At 34.7% G+C, this 18,371-nt stretch overlaps 1 protein-coding gene across 3 annotated transcripts in view; it reads left to right on the top strand.

The window, feature by feature from the left end:
* EYS (eyes shut homolog) overlaps positions 1 to 18,371 on the top strand; it is an 880,825-nt gene that overhangs the window by 721,135 nt on the left and 141,319 nt on the right. For all 3 annotated transcript variants that reach the window (XM_054063979.1, XM_054063978.1, XM_054063977.1), the window contains one exon: positions 5,515 to 5,668. In XM_054063979.1, the coding sequence (XP_053919954.1) occupies positions 5,515 to 5,668 (154 nt within the window). The remainder of the gene's footprint in view (positions 1 to 5,514; positions 5,669 to 18,371) is intronic.

Below are 18,371 nucleotides of genomic sequence, written 5' to 3'. Positions count from 1 at the left end.
GTCACCTCATAGCAGGTTCTGCTCTTGAAAGAAACCTTTCTTAAAGAAAGAAACCCCATCTTAAGAACAACAACATATAACAGACCATGAGCAGCAGCAGAACAGAAGTAAAATCGGTATTTAAGGATAACATTTAAGCACGCTATACTGTCTGAATAAGCCTTTGAATTTCCACAGACTGGGTAAAGAAGACTGTAATAAGGAAAGGGAAATGAATATGTGCCATGAGATTCAAGCTGTGACAAATGAGTATACTTTCTTTTGTTATGGAGTGAAGATTTATAAATGCCTTTTCAATCCTTTTTGAAAGGAACTGGGAATATGTCACAGAAATACATATTCTTTGAGGATTTAGAGCTGACTTGTTACCTGGTGGTAATTAATAGTAATTCTAAAGAAGCTGCAGTTCTCAGTGAACTTCTATTTCTCTGTAGATGCTGTTAATTGAAGTGTGTATCTGGATCTTTGGTGGGGAAAAAAAAAATTTCTTTTTTTTTTTCAATGCAGCTAAAAGGCATTGGTTGGTTCTCCTGTTTACAAAAGAAGCAGAGGGATATAAATCAGCTGACAAAAGGATATAAATGGAAAATACCATGTTTCTTAACTACAGGATGTCTAAAGCTTTGTAGAGTATTTTTTTCTTTATAGGAATTACAGGAACAGTAGAACAAATGATGATTTTAATGCTACCACTTATTTCCTCTGAAGCATATCTATCTAACAGAATCTAAACTATTAAGACTTTTTAAGTTCAGTTTTCTTATTAAAGAATATACATAGAAATGAAGCTCTTAATTTTCCTGGATATAAGAAATAAGTGCTCACTAGAAACATTACACATAGTACTTTCTCATTTTTCCTATAATTTCATTCTGCCAACCCTTCATTTGGGTCGTGATTTAGCCCAATCCCCTGGCTTGGCCAGCAGGTAAACACAGGGCAGGTGCGGTTCCATCCTCTTCCCTGGGAGAAAGGAGAGTGAAATGACAGAGAGACACTTACAGGTTGGAAACTGAAACTAAAAGAATTTTAATGAAGCAATAATAATAAAAAGGAAAATAATGATATTAATTAAAGAATATATATGCATACATTCAAAATTGAACTCCCAGTGAATATACATCAACATGGGTGTAGCAGGGCAGTCTTGGGGGGAAGGTCCTGGGCTGAACTCAGTGGCAGATGGGAGCTGGATTCAGGAACTAGATTCAGGAACACACGGATCAGGATCAGGGCAGACAGACCTGGTCCTCTCTGGATGCTGGCCATCAAGGAAGAAGGCTTGACCTTTGTGTTCCCTAAGCTTTATACTGAATATGGCATATATGGAATACTTCATTGGTCAGGTTTGGGTCACCTGTCCTGTCTGCTCCTCCCTGCAAGTGCAATCCCTTTTCAGCCCTTTGGCTTTTTGCCTTACAGCATTCTACCAAGTTGAGGATAACCTTGTTTCAAGTATAAGCTATTGCCTTTCTGCATACCAATGCCTTGTTGGTTTGGTGGATAAATAAATCCATCAGGCGTTATCATCTGAAGACATGAACGCTGTCTGAAAACAGATTGTTAACTTTCAGGAAATGAAGTCACTTAGAAAAGGCTTAGCTGAAAAGTTAGAAAATTGGTTCTGCTTTAGCTCAAACCAGAACAAATTGTTTACACCTTCTTCTACTCCATGTCTTTTTCATTCTGAATGCTTCTCCAGTTCCTGTTCAGAGAGATTCTGGAGTTTATTTCATGTTACCTGAACGAAGACTTCTGAAAGCACACAAATAAATTTTTTCCTCTGTAACCACTGGTAATGGAAATTCCATAGACCAATTTCCTAAGATATAAAAATCTGAACAAAGGTGTTTAAAGCTTTTAAGTTAGTCATGCCCAAGAATATTGATCTTCACTCACTTTAATTTGCAATGTGATATACTTCCAGGTACAGCATAACCCTGAATCTGAATCACAGAAAAAAAAAATAGAGTAATTTTCACTTTTATGATAATTAAACTATTAAAAACCAACGCATGTATAAATTACAAATGTTTAATATTCACTGTCATGGGATAACTATTACTTCGTATTTTACTTGAATTGCTTTGATCGCACGGAAGTCCTCTGCAATCTTAGTTAAAGGAAACTAGTTTGCGGCACCTGCAGAGATTCTTTATTCCTTAAGTTTTCGTGGGTTATGCTTCCTCTTGCATGTTCAGCAGAGTATATGTGTATTTCTAAGAACACCTTTGAGCTTTTTCATTTTCTGAGGTAAGGCTATATCACTTTCTGATTTCTGCTGACATACATTCTTCTTGAATTCCATAGAAATATGAGGAAGGATTTCATCCCAGTTTCACTTGCCAGTGAAAACAACGAATATTAAAATAAATTGGTTGGATGGAATTTCAGACAACTAAAGCATTCTTTCTGGTTTTGCATATCTGATTTTACTTATTATTATCATAACAGAAGGTATTAGGTTAGATGCAGGATGAATACATTATCTATAACAGAAGGTATCTTCTGTTATAGATAATGTATTCATCCTGCATCTAACCTAATAGCTGTTCAGGTTCATACTTTCTGTGGAAAAATTGTTAACACAATATAATAGTGTATGATTAATATCATATTAATAATATAAACCTAATGTAATATTTTTGAGATGTTTACAGAGATTTTGTTTGCAGCCTTATCTAAGTGACTTTAGATTCTTTAGAACATTTATCTTTGCACTTTTTGGAAAGACAGAGTGGTATTATTTGAGAACCATGTATTTGTTCTTCTAGTTGCCTATATCCAAACCTTCATGAAATGTCATAACTCCCTTCTTGTCTTCCATACACTCGGAAAGAGGGAAGAAGGGAGGGTCAAGACGCAGTGGTGGGAGTTCAGTTCTCACCCTGACATTGGAGCTGTTCCTGACAACTCCAAGTACTCCGGGTAATTTTTACGTAATTTCTAAGAGTTGTTTTACTTGCTTTTTCTTTGTTGGTTCCCATTAACACATCATACCCGCATTCTCGTTCCCCTTGATACCCCTAAAATCTGGCTTTACCTGACTTGCAAGATTCTACTTTTTTAGTGGCCTTTAGGTGTTTCTCTAAGGTTAAGTGTCTGCTAAGAGGAAAAGAAAAATAGTTTGGATCTCTTTCTGGTTTTTGAGCACAGACAGGGGAAGCAGCGAAGGACTACATATCTTGTAGAACTCTGGGGCTGTATTTAACATTAATTGCATCTTAGCTTTACGTTGCTACTTAGACCTTCTCAGGCTCTTTCCCCCTTTCTATAGGACTAGTCTCTTTCCATTATTTTTGCTCTTTCTTTTTTTCTTCTATATCTCTCTGAAACTGGATTCCTTTTCAAATAATACAAATATTTTCAATGACTGTCTGTATCAATACGCTTATTCAGTTTTACATAAATTTAAAATACAATATGATATAAATTTGTAAAAATAAAAATCTCTTTAGTGTTTGTGAATTAATAGTGTATTGTGAATTAATACCGTGCACACATACAGATTATACAGAATTATGTAATGTATTACTTCCCTATGCAGGCACCAAGATAATCTGCCAGATAAACATAATATCCTTTATAGGTTCATATGCTACCTCTGTTTTCTCTTCATCCCTGTTTTTTGCTCCTTGCTCAGTCTTTAATTTTTCCATTCTAATGACTTCAAAAAGAGAGTCTGTGTTGTCAGCTGTGCTCCATTCAGTAGTAGTACATCTCCTGCTTCTTCTGCTGCCTTTTTGAAGCTGTGCTACCGTCAAACAGCTGAGAAATGAACTGTCAGGAGAAAGTCATCTTGAAGCAACTACACTCACTAAGTACAAGAACCACAGAAGTACAAAAAGAAGGATTAACCTTCCTTATATTTTAATATTTTATTAATATACTGATGTTAGCAATACCTCCATGGTTAAGCTAGTAATTAGTTTTATGCATTCCTAAGGCAAAAATCCATTGTCTTTGTCAACAGACTTTTTTAAAAATAGGAAGAAAATCACAGTAGTAAACTTGTTTCAGGTGTATTTTACTAGAAAATAATTACACAGTTTGATTTTTTAATTAAAAAAGTCAGATCATTCATTTATAAATGCCCCTGATTTTACCACATGGTGATTTTACATCTATATCTCTGGCAGATAATTAATAAATATTTAATTACATTGAGAAATCTTAGACAAGGGGCTTTTGATATACGTATGGGTATAAATCAGAAAGTATGTAGAAGAACATTTAAGTCAGATTCTTAAGGGAAAATACAAAAGGACTAATACTTGTGTAATACCTATCATTACCTAGTACAGCAGCCAATGAGGATCAGAAAAGGAGGTCTGTGCCTTCCTCCCTTGTTCATATTTATGCTTGTGAAAATAAAGAGAAACGAATACAATACTGATGTATTGTTTCAATACCTTTTAGCAGTTAATGTGTGTATATATAGATGTACAAGAGAAAATGAGTATGTATATGAATAATAAATCTTGTATACAGAAAACAAGCCTACTTATAGACTAACTGATAGGCAGACTATGAGAACCAGTAACTGCTGAGCATGTCACTTCACTAAATTGCCCCATATGGTTGTTGAAAAGCATTTTCCTATTTAATGTCATTATTAGCAAAGATTTTATCAATGGTTGGTTGAGAGTAACAAATAGTAAGGACTAACTGTTGTTTGTGCAGGCTGCCAAAAAAACCCAGATTGTCTGTTAAAAATCTGGGCAAAATGATAAGATACGATTGATTTACAGAAAATTACTACATATGTCAGAGGCAAAGAAACTAATCCAAGAAGTACTGGTTTGGACATGATTTTTAATAGATTATAAAATGTATTTGTTTTGATATGAAGACAAATTTACTTACATTCTTAATAATTATGTTTTCCAGAGTAATTTTCAGTATGCATTTAAGAAGCATACAAATGGTAACAATTGATGGAATAAAACCATCTAGACTTATTGCAGCTACTTTATCTTTAAATTATTAGTTGACTATGAGGTTATTTCTCTTGAAATATGTCAAGAGAAAAAGTCTGAAAATATTCACAATAAAGAAATATATCATTAATTGTTCATAATCTTTACAGACATTATAAGAAAGAGTTCTTTCATAATGTTTGTTTTCTCTTATGTTTGAAAAGCTAAATCAAATAGTAAATTGTGATGCTATAGCATATTTTTACACTCACCTTTGTCATCTTAATTATACTACTGGATAGAGAGAAAGATTTGCCTTCAATTAATGTAAAGATTTCCATAGGGTTTATACAACTAGAGTGGTATAAACTTTGTCTTTTGGTTATTTTCTTTTACTTTGAGTTGTTATCAGCTATTAATAATCAGGGCACGATCTTATTCTCACAGTCACTTAATCAGAGTCCTGTATATGGATAGAAGACTCTCCAGTGTCACGTAGATGTTATGACTGGCAGTGGCATTCCTGTAGTGTGGAATATTTTTAGAAGGTCCTACACTTTCAGAAGTGTGACTGTATCCATTTTTGTTTTCAAAGCTGGTGAAAAGAATTTTGGAGAACAGTTTCTTCACTTGTATCTCGTGGAGGGAAAACCAACAGTTCGGTTCAGCTGTGGAAACTCTCAGAACATTCTGACTGTATCAGTCAACCAACCCATTAGCAACGGTATGCTAATCCCTATCACAATAAGGTAAGAATTTACCACTGTGTTATATTAAAGAGTTTTAGTTAAATATATTGAGCAATAAAGTGGGATTTCCCTTCTTTTTTTTTACAATAAAAAGACAGGTCACACTGGAAAGCCAAAATTATATGCATATTTGGAAATGTTTTTCATAAGGTAGTGTCCTTCTTTGAAAATATATTTTAGTTCACACAGGTTAGTTCTGTCCTTTGGAGAACTTTCAAAATGTTCAAACTTCAGATACTTTTACAGATACAAATGAAGTCAGTTTGAGAACTGAAACAATTTAAACATATAGTTGGTGCTTACAAACGGGTAGGTCATAATTTATGGTTATTATTTTAAACATTGAATGAATTAGATTTGTCCTCAGAAACCTCAGAAACTGATTTATTCTTTAATTTTAAGGTGAAAAATTAAAAATAGGCATGCCTATGACATCTCACAATGCAGTAAGCTGTCATATCTGCATACGCATCTTTACTGTCAGCAGTATACAATTGTAGCTGACCAGCACTGTCACTTTTCTTCTAGTACAACTGTCCACAGCACGGTTAGCTTATAATTTTGCAAAAAACGTATTGATATCATGCCTTGGTAGTGGGTTAACACCTTTCTGCTCATGGAATTTCATACGTGCACTTTAAGAAAAAGGGAAGAATTAAGTAAAACAAATGTGTTATGTTTATATCACTGACATTAAAATATTGGCAAAAATATTTAATATTTACTTTAAAAATATTTTAGAAATACTTCCGATGGCCACATAAAATATCGAGTTATCATGACCAAAATATGATTTTGTTTCTTACATACTTAAAGTATCAAAGCTAATAACCGCATCTGAACTGTAAACACTTGTGATCTGAGGGAACTTTTGCACAAGATATTAAATTAAAGGTAGTTTTAACTAGGACCACTTTTGCTGCTAGGAGATGGTATCTGAAGGAGACCACAAAAGTTTCCCTGAAATATGCCCTTTAGGGTTCTCAAGATTGACTCCTTACTACCAAAGGAGAGGAAAATAAAAACATCACTAGAAGATTTTTCTCTTTTCTTCCTGCACTGTATCAGTACATTGTAAATGCTGCAAAATTCTAAACTGTGGAAGTTAGATGATCTCAGTATACAGAGTAATTTGATATGGGGAGAAAAGAGTGTTTAGGCCTTTTTTTCTTTTTTTGGTTAGATTTTGTGCTTACCCTGTAACTTTTACCATCTTCTTCTAGGTACAAACTTTAGAATATAGATACAGTACCTTTATTCAATATATGAAAGGATGAGAGGATCTGCCATTTAATAAACTGTGTCATTCACATTTTATATTTCTTCTCGGTCACAGGACTGTATATTACTCTTACGCTCCATTTAAAACAGATTTTTTCCTTTTATTTTCTGTTGGTATTAATGACTCGCATTAATGAAGCCACATAGCATACATTCAAATCTAGTCACTTATTAGCTATAGGATTTTTGTACAAATTGTGAAGGTATATAAAAATCTACAAAGAAATTTCTACCTTTTCCGCTCCCTATGAGACAGTAGATAAATAGAAGTACTTCTACTTGGTAGAAGTATGCAGCTCAATACTAACAAATATTCTAAGTTTGTTTTTAAATCTCAGACTACTCTTGTGTGAGCCATTGATCAGCTGATCGTCTACACTGTATTAACTGTGGTAACATTGTCTCTGCTTTGCAAGATTAAGACATTAAATGCTGTACAGATCTCAAAGTCTAAGAATATCTTAGCAAAAACATGCAGGTAAATGGCGTTGTTAATATTGATTCTGATTATAGAGTTCAGGTTCACAATTAAAAATAAACACATTTCCCTATTTTGCCTTAAAATTCACACCTGTATGTTTATGGCTTCAGTCACCACGTTATTACACAAAAAATGTCAGTTTAATATATGCATTATCTTTGTTACTGGAATTCATATTACTGTCTTTAAAACAGTACTAAATAACTTGCAAAGTGTGTTTGTAGACTATTACTGACTGGGATTTACAGGCATCTGAGTTTATGGACTTGGCCTTCAAAATGACTACTGATTATTCTTCTAAGTCTTTCTAAAATGTAGAGAGAGCAGTATATCCTTCACCAAACAGCAATAAAATTGTAGTTCTTCAGCAATCATCCTTAACCTCTACCAATGCAAAAAGCAAACTTGACAAGGCATTTGTGGCCCTCAGGATCTTGTATCATAGGCTGTAAAATACGAATCCATGACAAAACTGTTAATTTATATTCTCTTAGTGGCTGTTGAAGATAGGTAATTCTATCTGTATGTTTTACCTGCAAAATTAATGAGATTTCTTTTTCACTGTAATGCAGGAAAAGTGACAGAGATCGGAATAAATAACTTTTTTTTCTACCGTTTGAAAAGTCTCCAATTGGGAGACAACATTTATTTTAAAATGTACTTTGAATAAGGCCATAAGCTTGTATTTGACACATACTACAGTTCTGGATGCAACTGTGGCTCCAGTGGATAAACAGCATAGTTAATGCAATCAATAACTTCTATAGAAGCAGATTTTCATCTCAAGATTTTCTTTCTAAATCCATCATATACGTGAGGCTGAAATATCACCATAGTTTACAGCTATTACTTTCTCTTAACTATGGTTATCTTCCTTGGATATGACCATTTCCTTCCAACCTCATGAAGATTAAATGAGTTCAGTCATTGTCTTTATGGTCCTTGTGAAATGACAGCTTTAACAAAAAAAAAAAAAACAAACACCCAAAAAACCCAAACAAAAATACCCTCGAATTGCTAATTTTTTGCCTTGCCTCAAGACAATAGAGACCTGTTTTATTCGTTGTTTCCCCTTCTGTTTATTTTAGAATGATTTTATTGCTGGTTTTGAAAATGTACATTTATTTGAGTCTATTTCTTTTGTTATTTCATAATTGAAATTGTATTAATCTTTTCAGTTAAAGCTGTGAGCACATACTTGAGATGTAGTTTGGATTGCTTTTATGGACTTGGTTTTTAAAATGATTCAAAGAACATTGGTTCAAACACACTTCTTTCCATGTGTGAGTTCTTAAATGTATTTGCCTGATGCAAGATTTGCTGTATGTTGTCATTAAAGTGATGTGGTTGTCACTGGGGCCAGATGAAGTTTCTTCAGTTCAGTGCTTGAAGGAAAGTAAATTTAACAAACAAGACTGAGATAATCAGTTCACTGGGATTTTGATATTCTAGCTAGCAGGATGGATTTTAGCTTTTAAAATAAGAAAACTGAGGGGGGGGGTTTAGACATCCTACAATGTTCTTCTCTAAAAGATAATTTTTTAAAATTCTGTTTCTTTAAAAATTTTTGATTGTTTGTTCTTGACAGTGATGGAGGACACCACATTCTCCTCTGTTTGGAATATTCTAGGCAAGCATTAATTAAAATCTTGCTTGTATAGAACAGTGTCACTCTTTTCTATCTTATTTACTTGCACAGAATTGTCAGAATTTTGCTCAGGAATTTAATGAATACAGTGCTCATCCCCACAGAGCTTTATTGTTGTATTATGTACATTAATATTTCATGTAACTTCCAAGTAAACATATTGAATGTAGTTGTTTCCAGTTTTCTGTCACACTTTAATCAGCGGAATGGATGTAAACATTTCCTCATGACTGAAAAGGGCACCTCTAGCTGTCCATAAAAGCACTTGTTTGTTAAATAAATTATTCAGATAATGTTGTTTGGCCAACTATAGCTTAGACCATGCAGTTATACAGAAAATCCTAGTTTTATTACTTGGTCTTCATGCTTCAATGGCAGATGGCACATTCTGAACTGTGAAAGTCCTAAACCTCTACATGGAAAATTTGGCAAGACTACAGGATTATATCACTGGTGTCCATGTTTTACTTATACTTCCAATTCCTCCTTTTCCACGGAAGAGACACTTGTTTGAACTGATCTTACAAAGTTTTTATAGCATGTGCATTCCAAAAGTGGGTTATTTTTAAAGAATATGTAAATCATCATAAAATTTTGAGTCATGAGTTACCTATTTCGTGTCATCATCCAGAGATTTTATGTTTTTATATTAGTGCATATTTTTAAATGATCGTTTTACTAGTATTTACAGATGCTGGATGCTTTGCATAGTGTGCAGATATTAGTGAAAACTGTATTAAATCAGTAAAACCAAAAATTACAATTTTTCTGATATTTTGCAATTGTTTCCAACATGACCAGTTACAGGAATACAGGTTTGTTTTTTTTTAATTTGATGAACTGGAAAAATCTGAGCAGCTCTTTGTAAACATCAGTGTCTTTCTATCTGGACAGGTATATTGTGTAGCCTATGTTTGTGATGCGTGGAAGATATTTTGCTGTCTTCACATACCCCTAAGTTTCATACTTGCAGTACTGAGTTCCAACATAATCAATTATGTGATGAATGAGAAAAGGAAAGGTGTTTTGATAGATAACTAGAGCCAACTCAATGCAGTATCACTGTCATCTTAACACACCTCCACTTTCCAAAATTCTTTGAAGATTAACAGTGAAAGCAACCTGGAAGAGATATAAGGATTGTTATTCTATCATAAGAATTTGTAAATTGATAAAAGAAAACACATTTGGATGTGATTTAGATTGTCTTATTGTATATTTTAATTCTGAATTTTAAAACATCACATGCATGAATCATACCCATGTGAATGTTGTGTTAAAGTACATAAAGCTGGAGACTTGAAGTACCCACCATTTGGGCATGTTCTGTGACCATCAGCACAGTTCAAGGCACTCATCCTACATGACTCTCAAGGCACAACGGTGGGCACTCATCCGAGAGCAAAGGATTCAGCCCTGGCAGGGAAGTCTGCACCATCTACTCCACTGGTTGCCAAATTGGAGGACACTCCAGGAACACCTCATAGCAGGCTTCTAGTATCTGAATGGAGCCTACAAGATAGCTGGAGAGCAACTTTGTAGAAGGGCATGTGGTGATAGGACAAGGGGTTAATGTCTTTAAACTGGAAGAGGGCAGATTTAGATTAGATATTAGAAATCAATTTTTTACTGTGTGGTAGTGAGGCACTGGCCTAGGTTGTGTTGGGAAGTTGTGGCTGCCCCATCCTTGGAGGTGTTCAAGTCCGGGTTGGATGGGGCCTTGAGCAGCCTGATCCAGTGCGGTGTCCCTGCCCACAGCAGGGGGTTAGGAACTGGATGGTCTTTAAGGTCTCTTCCAACCCAAACTATCCTATGATGCTATAAAAGCTGTAGGACATTAAGTAGATTTAACACATTTTAATTAAATTTGAAATTACTTTCAGAATGACTGTACATGCAACTATACATATTTATATTTACTACATTTTTAATAGAAATTGTGGATCATGATAACTTAGCACAAGTCGTAGTGGGACAAAACCTAAAAACGAATTTCTTAGAGATTATTTTCCTCTGAAATTATCCTCAATTGATGACAGTTTATCTGGCCTTGTAACAAGAATGAAGCTCTCTGATCGGTTTGTAATATATACTTGTTTTGTAAAATAATCATGACATGTGCCACTGTAAAGTTGGAAGGTTGTATAGTTTGTTCCCTGAAAACATTAATCCTAATTCCATCAACCTTGCTGTTACGACTTTACATAGTTGAATCGCTGTATCTGTTATTCAGTCTAAATAATAGTCCCATATACATGCATTACATCTAAATAATGTATATAAATTCTTGCATATGCGATTAAAATTTACCATTTGATGGACCATTAGAATCAGCCAGTTAAATTATTCTTTGTGGCCTACTAGTTGAAATAACTCAAGAGGATGGATTCTCATAAAGAGTATGAAAAAGATTACTTTTGGATTTTGCTTCAGTTTTAGATTTTATGTTTGAACAGAACATACAGTGCATTTAGAAACATCTGTCACTTTCTGAAACAAGTTTTTTGCTTTCATTCAGCAACAGTATTCAGTATTTCATCAGTGATCTGTCAAAGTCAATGAACCAACTGTTCTGGCTATTCAAGCTCATTACCTACTGACTAGAAAAGCAGATGTTTTAATTCCTATACCCTTCATGTTCTGATTTAGACTAGGTCTTCTTAACTGACCTTACAGGAATACCTCAAGAACACAGAAACACAGAATTACATGATTATTTAGGTTGGAAGGGACCTATTGTGTCCCTATTGTCCAACAGTCCTGCACAAGCAGGGTCACATAGACCGTGTAGGATTATGTCCAATCAGATTTTGGATATCTGAAAAAAGCTCCAGTCTTTTACTCATCTTTGCTGCCTTTTGCTGAACTCAATTCTGTAAGTTTTTCTCTTTATTGTACTGGGGAGCCCAGAACTGAATACAGCACTGCAGATGTGGTCTCAATGCAGAAAAGATGGTGAAAATACCCCCTTTGACCTGAAAGGCAGTCTTGCCGATAAAGGCTGAAGTATCTCAGCCTTTTCCAGGTTCTCTGTCAGCAGGTCGCCTTCCCCATTCAGCAGTGACCCTACATTTTCTTAAATCTTCCTTTTGTTGCTGTGTTCTTGTAGCAACCTTTCTTGTTGCCCTATGTGTCACTTGCCATAGTCAACTACTTTCCTAACCCTGTCATTGCAAGATCAGACAGCAACTTTGTATACTACCTGGACCATCTGCCCATGTTTCCATGGATTATGCACTTCCTTTTTATATCCGAGTTCAATCAGAAACTCCTTGTCCACCCACCCAGTCATCCTGCTTTATTTTCTTGATTTCCTCCTTTTGGGGATAGACCTTTTTGAGCTTGTAGGAGGTGATATTTGAATATTGACCAGGTATCCCAGACTACTCTTCCCTCAAGAGGGATATCTAATGGGTTTCTTTCAAGCAGAACACCAAAGACTGTTCTCTGACATACAGCATTGTGTTCCTGCTTTTTGCTTTGCTGCCTCCTCTTAGGATCCTTTATTCTACCCTATGGTGGTCACTGCAGTCAAGGCTGCTTCTAGCTTTCATGCCTCCAACCAGTTCTTCCATATTCGTAACTATTAGGTCCAACAGAGCACCTGCACTTATTGACTCCATGAGTACCTGTGTCATGAGATTGTCAAAGCACTCTAGAAATCTTCCAGATGGCTTGAGTCCTGCTGTATCATCCCTCCAGCAGATACCTGAGTGCTTAATAACTCTGATTCTAGTCCAAAAATTCTATTAAAAACTGTTGCATCTCTGTCTTGGGTCATGACCAGAAAGATTGCTTCATTCAATTACAAAAGAACTGTAGGTCTCATTGGATTTGGCGATTTTTATCTCCTCAGCATGAACAAGTCCTGGTAGAATACTCACCGTAAATAGCATTTCTACAGCAAATGTTTGCAGACGACTGTCTCATTAATTGTATACTGTATTTACTGACTTCAGAATTCTCTTCTTTCACCCTCTTTATTTCTTGATTTTATGGCTGTTGTGTAATGGGAGGACAGAAGTGCCATGTGTTTTGGCAATGATTTTTTTTCTTTTTTGTTAAACGGCGTGATTTTTTAAGAACGATATTAAGATTTCATTTAGATTATTTTATTTTCAAGCTGGGTAGATTTATTCTAAGCATAAAATTGTATTTCTATCAATAACTGATTTTGAACGATTTATTCCAAAGTAACTCACCACAGACTAGTTTGTAGTATATGATGCCACAATGTTTTTGTGTTCTCGTTCATGCTATGTCGTTCTACTTTTATCTGGTGTGATCAGCACCCTCCATCACACTGAACCGGACTCTGAGTCACAAGCGCAATTCTATGACCTACCTGAAACAACAGAGGCAATGTAAGAAAGGCAAAGTATGTTTAGAATCACAGAATCATAGAATAGTTAGAATGGGAGAAGACCTTAAGATCATTCAGTTCCAACCCCCCTGCCATGGGCAGGGACATCTTAGTAAATCAGGCTGCTCAAGACCCCATCCAACCTGGCCTTGAACACCTCCAGGGATGGAGCAGCCACAACGTCCCTGGGCAATCTGTGCCAGAGTCTCACCACTCTCACGTTGAAGAAATTCTTCCTGATGTCCAGTCTAAATCTGCCCCCTTCCATTTACTGTATTTCAAAAAGAAATAGACTGAAAAAAATATGAGGCTGTTGATTATTCATGTTGTTTAAGGAAAAGTCTAATGAGTCATACTCATTCCACCTAACCTTTCCTGCTTTTAAGTTACGTATCTGGTCTAAAAGAGTTTGTCTGTATAACTGTGTGGATTTATGGCAAAAATTAAAGATTAATAAAGTACTCATACTATTATTGCTCTCAAGGCCTTTTTGCCATTCAGCTAAAAGTTAGCAGCTGGTCTTTAGGTTACCTGTCTCCACTGAAATATAGAAGTCAGTGTTTAAATGATGAACATTCTGAAAAGACAGAAGAATAGGTTTGCAAAACAAAATTTATTTCTTTCTCACAATCTTTTTTCCCCCATTGATAACCTCTTCTTTCTGGTGTTACTACTGCAACTTCAAATCAGCTTGAAAACTCAAGGGTCTGATGTTCTCAGGCTTAATGATAAAGGAATACATTTTATATATGTCTCCAGTACCATGAAAATAATAGTGCAAACATTGACAAAGTTACTTGGATTTTTAAACAAATTTCTCTTTCCTAAGTCCTGTTAGTACGGCACAGCTTCCAATCTCCTGTTGAACACCAAATTTTAAAAATTAGATTTTTTTTTGGTAATTTCATGTAATCAAATTTTATGTGATATCTGGCGTAGTGTTAAATTAAATTCTGTCCGGGAGCAAATGTTAACTTTTAACTCAAAAAGATTCTCTGAACTTGAGCTTGAAATTGACATAGTAAATTCTTGTCTGCCCTTCAGTGTCCTGAAAAAAAAGAGGGCATAATTTAACCTCTACTCCTCAAGGCATCATCCACCAGAATTTAAACTTTTTCCTTCCTAGAATAAGAGATGCTACAGGTGACTGTATTCCCTATAAGAAACAAGGATAGCTCTCACTCTTATTTTCATCTATATTATTATCTGCTTTAAGCATCATAGAATCTATGATTCTCTGTTATTACCTATTTTAAGAATGTAACATACTTCATCGGTATTACCAATGCTGTTAGAGGGTATTTATATTTATAAGAATGTTCTACTTGGCATAATACAGAAAAATCAGGTAACACATAAAAATCACAGTAACCTCTGCAGTGCATCATTTCGAATTGCATTTATCTTTTTAGGATGAACTAATTTACCCTAAAAGAAAATGAAGCTGGTAAATCCTGTCTTATTTAGAATCTCCCAGTGTAACAATACATGATCCAAAAATCAACACAAGAAGTAAATCCTACCCGTCTGTGGTTTTGATTACATTAGCATAGTGTCCTGGGAATAGATTTATTTACTACAGATTTTATTATAATGTACACATATGTATAATATATGTGAAGAAACACTCTTGTGATCTTTCTTCAAACCTGTGACAACTGGTTACCTTCGATTTCAAAAAGATTGTTTCATTTTCTGGACAACATTTATATTGAAAACAGAGATACGATCTTATTTCTTATCTTGCAGTGTTATTTTGCTTGCCCGCAGGCATAATTGTCTCATAACTATGTAAAATAATTACTCATTCACTATGAAGAGTTGAAGGTTTAAATTTTCACTGATGCAAAACTCATAAAAAGAAATGTGTTAAGATGATGAGTAAAAAGGGAAATCCTTCTGAAGATACTTCTGTCTTGTCAATGATCATTTTGACATGAGTCAAGCTTTATATCTTGTATACTGACTGTCCCGTGAGAGAGCTTGTATAGCATAGTGGTAGAATGGAAGGGGTTTTTAGTCTTTTCAGTGGTTAAAGTGTATTCCTGGACAGTAATTTTGTTGTATTTCCACCATTCTCCATCTCTTAAGTATAGGATCATACTTGAAAATAATAATATATATTCTCAGTTTTGACTACTATTTTGATTTTGTTCTTATTTTTCTGTAAAAGTTAACCAGGAATTCATACCCAGAATTGCATTGTTGTTGACTATCGATTATAAAGAAATACCAAGTTGTTAAAGACAGCCTATTTTCTTTGTGTTTTCCAACTACAGTTGTAATGGGAAAAAGGAATGGGACTAATAAGTGACGCTTACAAACTTTGTCATATCAGAATTCATATGTTTAAAGGAGATCAGATGTTTAATGACCATAGTAATCTATAATGTATGTTTCATTGTTATGCTTATTACAAATAAATTGGTAATTAGATATGTGAATAAATTGTTAGCTTTTCATGCTATAACCTTCAGAAAGTATGAGTACAGTTCTGTATAATTCAGAACACACTGACACCTTCCTATTTAGCAGCTCCTCTTATCAAAAGTAACATAAATAATAGCTAGTGTAATTTTCAGAAACAAGAATAACCAGAAAATCTCATTTTCCAATGAAAGCTCTAGGATTCATAATCACATTAAGAAACAGTTTCAATGCATTGTTAATAATTGCAGTAGTTATTTATTTATTTCTTAGTGACTGATGTTGCTAATAGCAGTAATTAGTTTATGTGATTTTGCTGAAGCTCCATGTCACAATTTATTGGGTCTTCTGAAGACCATGAGCTGTGGATTTGCCAGAATTAAGGTATATATTATAAAATATAATGAATACACTTTTCATTACCTTTTCTTTCTAGATTTGGTTTTGTGTTACAGTTTCAGGATTCCATACTTGGAAGAATCTCTGTGTTTCTGCAAAGAAAACAGCAAAATTAAAGTTTTGATAGTCTGTATAGCCCAATTCTTGTTTTCTGGACACATCTGCTCTGAAAATTATCTGATTTGCTTTTCAACAATGTTACAACTAAAGCATTTATAAGTATTCTTTTCATTATATCATGCAAATTCTAAACTGCAGTTAACCTAAATTTCCAGGATTTGCTAAGCTCTTTAGAACTCTCCCTTCATGTATTAAAGGAAACACTGCTGTAATGTTGCATACTGATCCTTTCAAGTATGCCACAGCCCTTTTTTTCCTGTGTGCTGCATAAAGCATTTTATTCCAAGCACTGCTGATGTGATTACTTACTCACTGCAGTTTCTCTAGATAGATTGTTTCTGCTCCATGATCTCACGTTATTCACTTTTTCATCTTGTGGTTGGGTGAGATAGTGTGAAAAAAATAGTAAAGATTTTTAAATACTTGGCAGTTCCCTCTGTCCCAGCAAATAAGCAGGAAGCAGAATCCTGATCTCCTTGGAAGGAAGAACATTTCTTTCACATACATGATAATAAAAAGGGACTTCTGTACTACTGAAGAGACACTAGGTATTGTACATGAAACAATGCAGATATCTGTGACTTAAAGGAAGAAAGAGTCGCTGGATTATGAAGGGAATAATAAACTATTGAAATATAAAATAATCTGGTATGTTGAAGGATTTTTTTTTCAATATTGTTTAATATTTTGATAGTTTCACTATTTATTTACTTATTTATAAAGTATGTAGAATGCTTTTGAAATTCATTTCAATCTGGTCACACAGTCCTTCACACAGAGGACTTTTCAGACGACTGTTTTGTTTCTGTTAGTCTGGCACAATACATAGAAGTACAGCAACAGAGTATATTACCAAACAGCTTTTGAAGGTGTCATGTTGTCTTCTTCCTATGAAGTGAGGTGATAATAATTTCTTACACTGTTGAGTATTTGTGAGTTCTGAAGATCTAAAGCAAAAAAAAATCTCTGTGAAGGCAAAGCAATTTATTTTAACTTTTCTTTCTCAAACCTGTTGTTGCTTAAGTGGAAGATCAATACAGAAATAAAATTGGATTGGTGTGCTGGTAACAGTTCAAAATTCTCTACAGGTTTACTTTAGCTGAAAACAATAGGAAGTGCTATTTTCTCTGTGGATACTGAAAATTAGTAAAAATTAAAGAACAGTGGGCATCTAGCCTTTGCATGAGTATCTGAGAAAGGAATGGTGCAAGGAATGGGGAAACATATATCCCAACAAGTCAGTTCATCTCCCTTTGATACACCTCATGAGCACGGGTAACTGTAGAGGAATCCAAGGGCAGGTCTCCGCAATGAAAGAGGCAGTAAGGGTGTGCAGTCCAGACTGCTGCAGGTTATCTGGATTTTCTCCCCTGTGCTGAGGAGCTGGGAGCAGTTCTTCATAGTCTACGTGGTTGGCTGCTAGCTCAGCAGCAGACTTCCTCCATGGCTTTATCAATCTTAGCTTGTTACTTAATTTGGACAATTCTAAAGCAGGAATAGCACTTATTTATCTCAAAAAAGGTATTCAAGAGATTAAACACTCTGAGGGCAAGTCAGGTATTCAAACAGATTTAAAAAGATGTGGCATTGAGATCCTGGTACATGATCTGTATTCTGTACTATGCATAGTCGAGTTCTGTGACCCAAAATCATCACAGGACCTCAGGTATGCAAACTTGGATCTCTGTTTCACACAGTTCATTACAAATCATTTTTCATAAGAGATGAGGGAAGGAAGAAATGGTGATACTTATTCTGCGTTTTATCATTTTATTTTAATTGCTATAACCTAGTTTTTATAATTTATTGCACTCTAAAGAAATTTCAGGCAGATATTTAACATAGAGTTTGCACATATGCAGATAACAAGGAACAAAAGAGGATGTCAGACAGCTAATTGTTTCAAGACAAGACAGTTTATGTCTAGTATTATATACCAGGCAGTAAGAAAATTTGGTGCTGCGAATTGAATCACTTGATTAAA

The sequence above is a fragment of the Cuculus canorus genome, chromosome 3 (assembly GCF_017976375.1).
Source record: "Cuculus canorus isolate bCucCan1 chromosome 3, bCucCan1.pri, whole genome shotgun sequence".
NCBI lineage: Eukaryota > Metazoa > Chordata > Aves > Cuculiformes > Cuculidae > Cuculus > Cuculus canorus.
Note: the sequence above shows the minus strand (reverse complement) of the source record. Positions and strands in the feature narration are given on the sequence as shown.